This window comes from Theobroma cacao, chromosome 4, assembly GCF_053813885.1.
Source record: "Theobroma cacao isolate CCN51 chromosome 4, ASM5381388v1, whole genome shotgun sequence".
Taxonomy (NCBI): Eukaryota; Viridiplantae; Streptophyta; class Magnoliopsida; order Malvales; family Malvaceae; genus Theobroma; species Theobroma cacao.
Window position 1 is genome coordinate 3,156,384 of NC_142642.1, and position 8,859 is coordinate 3,165,242.

General features: G+C 37.7%; 1 protein-coding gene and 1 long non-coding RNA gene across 2 annotated transcripts; one reads left to right on the forward strand and one right to left on the reverse strand.

Annotated features, from left to right (window-relative positions):
• The first annotated feature begins 313 nt into the window (after positions 1–313).
• On the forward strand, positions 314–3,605 carry LOC108661761 (uncharacterized). Its single transcript, XR_016026017.1, has 2 exons — positions 314–485; positions 987–3,605. It is a non-coding gene; the product is annotated as an uncharacterized LOC108661761 (long non-coding RNA).
• A 167-nt stretch (positions 3,606–3,772) lies between these two features.
• Positions 3,773–8,590, reverse strand: LOC18601128 (RING/U-box superfamily protein). The gene is made up of 9 exons (XM_007031960.3): positions 8,247–8,590; positions 8,008–8,051; positions 6,502–7,764; positions 6,009–6,097; positions 5,471–5,573; positions 5,281–5,385; positions 4,710–4,830; positions 4,278–4,445; positions 3,773–4,107 (listed from the first exon to the last, which is right to left on the reverse strand). The coding sequence occupies exons 1-9, from the start codon at positions 8,422–8,424 to the stop codon at positions 3,953–3,955; spliced, it is 2,226 nt and encodes a 741-aa protein (XP_007032022.1). The 5' UTR covers positions 8,425–8,590; the 3' UTR covers positions 3,773–3,952.
• Positions 8,591–8,859: the final 269 nt, after the last annotated feature.

The window sequence follows — 8,859 nt, forward strand, 5'->3', positions numbered from 1 at the left end:
ATTTTTTATTTTTTATTATATTAAATTAGATTTTATTTTTTAAAATTAAATAATTTTATATAATTAATAATTTTTAATTAAAATATAATTTATTATTTTATTACTACCGAAAGTAAATTTGAGAGTGTAAATATCAAATAATTATCTCATCAGATTAATAAAAATTAATAAAAATAATCTATTTGATTAAAAATAAAATTACAAGGATTTGATTGAAGAAATAAAAACAAAACTATTCGAATTTTCTTCACTATTTCTAAAACTTTATTTAGGTATGTGCCATATATTTTTTACGGTTGTACTATTGAGCAAGAACAAAAGGAAAATAGTTTCTGCACTGCATTTTCTTGTGAACCTCCATTAAGACATATAAGAGGAGTAAGAAAAAGATCATTTTTTGGTTGATGGGTTCTCCCTTTTCTGCTTCTAATGGCTGTTTTTTAATGGTTTCTGCCTTCTCAGAGGAAACTTAATGACTCGAAAGAGTGAGTTTTGGTTACCTTTTTTTCTCAACTTTCTCTGATTTCTATTTAAGGGTTTTGTTAACTTGTCTTTATGAAACTGTCTAAGATTGTAGTTTTATGGACTTACCTATTGATTCTCTTTGCACTAACACCAATCCCCTGAACCCTTTGAGACCCTGGAAACCTCTGCATTTGCTTTGTTTCTTTTGGCCTGTCATGCTTCTAAAAGTTACTTACATAGAATGAAAATTGAAGAACCAAGACACAAAAGATGCACCCTTTTCACTTCTGACTTGCAGTGGTCATATATGGCATCTAATTTACTAGTAGAGTAGCTGTGACACTTAATTTCTAGAGCTTTTTTCTCGCATTGACTGCAAAGTTAAACGACTTTAAAGGAAATAGATCTTTAGTATTGGTCTTGCTTATAGGTGGCAGGTGGTGCTGCTAATGATAGCAGCGCTGTGTCATCCATCGTGTATACGATTGAAGCTTCTTTTTTTCTTATCCTAAATCATGCAGGACTAGGCGACTGTGCAGAGCTTCAGTGCAGTAATTGTCGTTGAGTGAGTAGTTGGTTTATATTAAAAATCTTGATCTGGAAGTGAAAATCTTTGCAACAGTCTTCAATTTCAAAGATGGTTTATATTGTGCCCAAGGACCTTCAGGAAATAGAGGTGGCAAAGGAGAAGATTTCTGGTAGGGATTTCTTGGGTGCCAGAAAGATGTTATTACAAGTAAAACGTGATTTTCCTGCGGTTGATAACATCTCTGGCATGATAGCTGTTTGTGACATCTTATTTTCTGCTGCTCTCAAATTCATGGATTTTGATTTCTACTTTGTCCTTCAAATCCCCCCTGAAGCCACTAGTTCTGAGATAAAATCTAAATACAACAAGTTTACTGCTCTGTTAGAACCCATTCTAAACAACTTTCCTGGTGCTGCATCAGCCTTGAGAATCATCCAAGATGCATTTTCAGTGCTCTTACATCAAGAGAAGCGCAAATGTTTGATATTAAGAGAGCTAGAAAGCTGGAGTCCTGTGAATCCAGGATATCCAATGAAAACAATGTTATGGATTCCCAGCTGGCAACAGAAATTTTGATTCAGAGACATGAGAATTCCCGAAGTTCTAAAAGGTGGAGAATGGGTTTTTACAAGGCTGGGGATGGCTATGGAAACATATATGAGAGCAATTCAATGGAGATTGTGTCAAAGATAATTACGGATGCAAAAGTCTCCACTTACCTTGGAGAAAGGCAGGTCCATGATTCTAAATTACCTACTCAATCTGTCATTTTTGAAGGCTCAGTTGTTGGTGAACAGAAAAAGGAGATCTATGATCAAGAAGAAAGCTGGACTGCTTGTGCTATGAGTAGTATTGGGACAATGGCTGGGAAACCTCATGACAAGTTTTCCCCCTCAATGTTTCTCTCTGATCCTAGCAAGAAGTCATCCCGCCTTGAGAATTGCAATCAAGACTATTACACCTTTGATAATACTAGAAACGCAGCACTATATTCTGTTGGTCAGGTTTGGGCTATTTATAATGAAGAAGGCATGCCTAGAAGATATGCACAGATTATTTGCATAGATGAATTCCCATTCAGATTGCACGTCAGCTGGTTCAACCTGTTCCAGTTACAGCCCATGAGAGAAAATGGTATGAATTAAAGATGCCTGTTGTATGTGGGTCATTCAATTTGGATAGGAACGAAAGAACAGTGGTTGAGCCAACATTGCTCTCCCACTTGATATCTACGCATGCAAGTGAACAAATTGAAACTTACCCCCAGACTGGTGAGGTATGGGCAATATACGGAGACTGGAGGCCATTGGAGTGGCTCTCAAATCCCAGAGCTAGGAAGGAATGCTGACTGCAAATAGTGGAAATCATTAATGGCTATTTCAATTTGGCAGATGTTGTGGACAAACGCTTGGTTAAAATCCAAGGACCTAAAAGTGTCTTCAGAAGATGCACCAACAATGACAGTGATCATTCTTTTGCAATACCTGCAAAAAGCTTGTACAAGTTCTCCCACAGGATTCCAGCTTATAGATTTGCGGATCAAGAGATGGATAGAGTATCAGATGAGATGTTTGAGCTTAACCACTCGGCTGCCCCCGGTGTCTTGGACTGGGACATGACAAGAGGGAGTCGCTGTCAATCCACCTTGACACTCAACCATGCCACCCCTCTTCATAAACCATCAAATGCAGAGGTGATATCACTAAAACATGAGTGGTCATTAAAAGATTTCATTCCAGAACAAATATGGGCTATGTATGATGGGCGAGTTTTGATGCCTCGAAGATATGTATTGGTAAACAATGTTATTTCACGGAGCAAAGTTTGTGTGACTTTACTAGAACAGCAAAGATATATCCTGGCTTCAAGACAATCTGCCATTTGCAAGTGGATTATTTAGATGTGGTGAAACCACTCTTAACTTGGACTTGGCTCGGTTCTCACATACTGTAAAGTGTGAGAAAATTGGGGAGGAGTCTTTGTACAGGATATATCCCGAGAAAGGTGAGTTCTGGGCTTTGCACAAAAACAGGGATGGCGCAAGGAAACGTGCAGATTTTAAGAGTCACCACCAATATCAGATCGTTGAAATTGTTAAGGATTTCTCTGAAGAATCTGGGTTAATTGCAGTCAGCTTGATAGAGGTGCCAGGCCGGAAATCTTTCTTCAAAAGACAGCTGCAAAATGGACATGAGCTGTGCCAGACAGTTACAAGGAAAGAAATGGTCCGTTTCTCTCACCAGGAGCCAGCTTATACTGTTGAAGGAATTGAGTTATATGGAATCCCCAGAGGCTCTTGGCATCTTGAGCCTGATGCATTGCCTCCCAAGCTCAGCACAACAGTACATCTCTGGAATCTAGATGCTAGATGATAAGTAGTTAACTTCAATATCTACTATGATCACAGTACCATTGTTCTTATGGCATTTCAACCTATTCTAGCGTCTAATGCCTTCTTCCAAAACGGTTCCAGAGTAGTTTCAGAATAGGGAACTACCATAAGATTCTCTTGCTTTATTCCTGGTCTTTGCTTCTACCATTGGATCTTTGTGTTTTTGTGGAAAAATACTGAAGCTTCTGGTGTTATATTTCATACTGAATGATTATCTAATACCCCTGTACACCTTACCAGAAACATATATACTCCAGATGTAGTTCCAATTTTGACATTTGATAAATAGGAATCTCTACAAGTTCGTTAAGGAGAGTCAAATATTGCAAAGATTTAGCATTGAGAAAAGGAAATATGGATAATCCTTATCCATGACAAGGTTATACTGAAAAAAGGAAGAAGAGGAACTGCACTAAGGATTTACATAATAGGAAATGTTTTAACATTTTATTCTACCAATGTCACCCTTAACTATGCATATTAATTCACAAAGATGATACGGAAGCAAAAGTCATTCTCTTTTTCTTGGTTATGAAGCTAAACAAAGTTGAGTTCCTGCCAAAATGTCAATAGCGTCGACCACCAGCTGTTGACAGAAGGACCCGACTCGCTTTCTTTCCTTTCTTTCCCATCTCATTCATCTTAGGCGTCTCCAAATTTTCAACAGCCTTTGCTCTTGATATTACATTAGCAAATGAAGGTGTGCCTGAATTTTTTGAGCCTGCAGAAACACAAAAGGGAGAAAGTTAACATAGGGTTGAGGAGTTTGAGAAACAGTTTTTACAAAACATATTAAGATCTGAAGAACTCGAGAAAGAGGAGACTTAGATCATATCCTTTTGAAAATATCAAGTAGGACAAACAACATTACATTAGGCATCAGAGCATTACCTGTGGAATCAGTTGCCACGTCATTGTTCTGCACAGTATTTCCTTCATCAATTTTCAATGAAGGAGAATCATGCGCAGCAGCAAAACCAAGCCTTGTAACGTTTGAGAACAATTTTCTCTCCCCAATGACCACGGGACTGGATGATATCGTAGTAGAACTTCCAAGGGCTTCATAGGAGATCATTAAAAACATATTATAAGGTTATGAAATATTCATGCATTGCGAACTTTAAGCAGCAAACAAAGGATCATTTAATATAGCAAATCTGGGACCACTCAGCTTAATGAGAAAACAATTGCAACATGGTACAAGTTTCTCGTATTGTTTCTAGGTCCAGACGGTTCAAACATGACTACAACTCCATAATAACATGCAAGGCATACTGATAAGACCAAATGCAACATATTATAACTAATTAAACACAGTATTACCTTCAAAGTCATCCATAGAGAATGTAGGGGAATCACTGTAAGAGGACCGCCCTAAACTGGATATCATGGGTGTAAATTGCACTGCAGCTGCAACTTCAGCCTTGATTTTCTCCTTCCGCTCCTATAAATCAAAAATCATATGATTCTAAAAGCATGGACAAAGTCAAGTTACACTTTCTCAACAAAATGGCACTACATTTCAGAGAAAAACCTTGAACTGCAACTTATAATAACCCAGAAATTCATTTTACATTCTAATAAAATGAGAGAGAGAGAGAGAGAGAGAGAGAGAGAGAGAGAGAAGAGCAGGAACAAAAACATTGGTATCCCTTGAGGTTTCAAAATGTGCAGAATCTTCAACAGCCTTCTGACCATTAAAGTAACTCCCTTTTGACTCCTAAGTCCTAACTTTAATGGCTTTGCTAAATACCAATAATAACATGTGTAATTACTGTTTCCGTTACATATAAAATCAAGGATTTGATGATCACCTATAGACTTGGATTCCACCACAACATTAAAGCTTCAACATTGGAGGTGTATTAAAACAATTTCATACATGTAATGTTACCTTTCTAGCCAGCTGCTTCCTGTGTTTCTCACGCTTCTTGATTTCATCCATAAATGGAAGCAGAGCATCAGGAGGAAGAACTCCGCTCAAATCAATTTCACAAAGCTGAAACAGGAGGCTACTTTTGTTCTTAAAAAATTAACAGACAAAGCAAGATCTGGAAACAGAATGTGTAGAAATAAAACCATACCTGAAAAGTTGTTGTTAAGGAAAAATGACTTAAATATCGATAGCGCCTCCTCACTGCCTCTGACTGAGTGACGGTTTCCAACTCTAAAATCCTTCCACTTATTCTGCAATTAGTAAGTTCTAATTAAAAAAATAGATTGTAACCCACAACATGGGGCAATCAGCAAAGATATTAGTATCAGTATTATTGTTTCCCCTACTGATATGAGATGGCCTCAAAAGGAAGAACAGACATTATGAAGGAATAGGAGGCATAAGCCATGTATAATACACCGGCCATAAAAAAAATGTAATACACTCTTTTTTAACCATTTGGGAATAAACACATACATACACATGACAAAGAGGAAAACCCAGAGTTATACAAGGCATGTTAGCATGCAATCCACAAAAAATAGATGACACCAAGAAATAGTACTTTTCCAAATACTCCTTTTTTTTTATTTCCATTTCCCAGTCAATGATTTCATACATTTTTAAATTTCACTATCCCATATCTTAATACACATGTGAACAATAAATCATGGTTTTCCTCAAACCTGTGTGGAATTGAATCATAGCTTCCATAATGGTGTAGGAGACACTTCACATTTAAAGGGTGGAGAATGATGTGCTGCCCATCAACTTCCTGAAACAAATAAAAGTGAAAGATAAGAAACTATGAAAGGTATATATTTAACACCTACAATTATACCATCATCGATTATCACTACCACCAGCAGATGCAAATGCATAAGCTGTCAATAAGGCGCATCATAGAAATAAATAAAACCTAGGCTAGCTAAAGCATGCTATGAATCATAACAGAAATTCTTGCAAATAGCATAATAATTCTAATATATTGTACTTTATTCAAACAGGACCATAAAAATTAATTTCCTACTTTATTCATCAAGAAAATGGCCACATGGTGAAGTCCTGTATAAGGATTCACAACTGAAATAGTCCTTTCCTTTCTTAGCAAATATAAAATTGCAAAAAAAAAAAATTGAGAAAAATATTAGTAAAACTACCATCTTAAATTATAGTCACCTGGTAGAAATTGTAAGAGTCATTGTCTTTGGCATCTCTAAAGCCACCTATGTGCTCTTGCAAGCTCTTGCTTTCTTCATATGATGAAGATAAAAATGTGTCTTGGGCTTCTAGTGATTCAGCAACAGCAGCACTTCCATTCAAACCACTACCTCCGTTTGCCTTGTCTGTTGTTGAGTTACAAAGACACTTATTGTGTTCATCAGCCCCAGAAGATAGTGTTCCCCCTCCAAAACCATGTGTATCTCCTTTACCCTTGGAAGCATTCACAATTGACACAAGTCCATCGGACTCCACCTTACAAATAGTGTTTCTACTGGCATTACTGCTATCAGAGGCTCGGTGCTCATTCCAATACTTCTTCCTCTGTTCTAATTGTTCCATTGCAGCACAAACGTATGGAAGCTTCTCCAAATCATCAACAAGCCCTGAATCTGCTCTGGCCAACCAGCTGTCTAAATCTGACATTGCTTGTCTGACTGACAGATCAACATCAGAAGTAAATGTAAACTTTGAAAAGGGATCATATATGTCCTTGTCACCAAACTGTGTGGTACGCATCTCCTTTTCATCTTTCTGAGATAAAACAAATGAATCTTTCTGTCTTGTGAGAAGCATAAACTCTATAGCATCTCCCACACGGTATTGCCCAACATTCTCAATATAGATGGTGTACAAATCCTTCTGGGATACCATTACAAAACATAAAGGGCATCTTTTAAAGCACTCACTTTTGTGATCCTCCTCACCCATTAACAAGTATTGCAGAATACATGGGAAGCAAAAAATATGCCCACATGAGGTTATTTGTGGGCATTGAGGATATTCCAAACAAATTGGACACTGCACTGGAAATGGGGTGGAAAACCTCACACAAATAATATCCTCCCATAGTAACATCTTATCTGGATCCATTGATTCAGGCATGTAACTTCCGGTATCCAACACAACAAACTTGTAATTTGCCTGAAGGAATAAATCTTTGTTATAAGGCTTTATCTTCCGCTGCCTTCTTGGAGGAGGTCCTCGTGGTTGTGGACGAGAGCGAGTAATAGGGTCATAATGAAAATTCAGCAAGTGATTACCATTCATCATCTGGGCTCTTCTTCCTGCCGAATGTGTAGCACTTCCTTGAGACCCAGTGCCTTGATGATTTCGAGTAGAAACCATGTCTACCGACATTTTCCCTCTAAATTGGGAATTTGTCCCCCTGTTTTCATGTGGTGAAGTTCTCTTACCATTTGGTGTCTCCACTTCACTCACCTAAGCCGAATAGAAAGACATGTCGGTTTTAACTAATAACCAAAAAAGAATAAATTTTTAGATCTTAAACCGCATGTATTTTTTATTCCAAAGTTTTTTATTGAGTTCCCTGATAGTTGACAAGGATGCATAGGAAAAAGTTGTAAAATTTTACAATTTACCCTGATTTTTACGAAAGAAACAGTCTAAAGGAGGGGAAAAAAATGGCATCCAAGAGTATTACAGTATTAGTATAAAATTCACCTCTTTGGAGGATCCACCTGAACCTTGTGCAGTAGCCAACGGGCCTGCCATAAAACAATGCTTTTTTAGAATTACGAATTTCAGATTCTAACACAAGCTATAATTACGAACTACTAGTACAACACTGAACTAACAACAAAGAGACAAACCCAGATTAGGATTCGAGTAAGGAATCAATAAAAATACGAAATAATCGGAAGAAATACAGAAAATTGAAGAATAAATAAGGAGGAAAATACCTGGGGGGGAATTGGAGAAGGGGAACGGAGGGGGAGGATTAGAGATGTGGAGAGATCCAAAAGAGATTGGAGGAGGAGAGGTTTGGTGGTTGCCATGATTGGATGTAGGGTTTGCCGAGAGAGATTGAGAGGAAGACGACGCTTTGGAACCTTGAGCTTGTGAGGGCAAGATGGACATGAAAATTTTCAAAGCTTCGTTGGAAAGCTTGTTGTCGTGCGATGGCGTTTGGGTCTCAGCCTTCGGGCTTTTCACGCATTATTGTTTCAGCACCAATCTCCTTTGTCTTTGAGGTTCCAGGGATGCACGAGAGAAAGAGAATCGGCTGCCGCATCTTGACCGAATTTAGCTTTAGGACAGATTATTCTTTATTATTAATTTTGTCATCTAATTACTGTAATACCCTTGTCATCTTCGTTTATCCCTAAAATTATCCCTCTCCTATGCTTTCCAAGGGAAGCTTAACAGAGACATGTATCGAATTGGATTGGGCGTGTCTTCATGAGAAGCGCACCTGTGCTGTGTTTCACTCTGTTTATGTTTTCTTTTTTGGTTTTCCTTTGGGTGTTCCAGACATTGCTCATGAAGTCTTGAAGGTTTTAGTTTTGGAGCTTT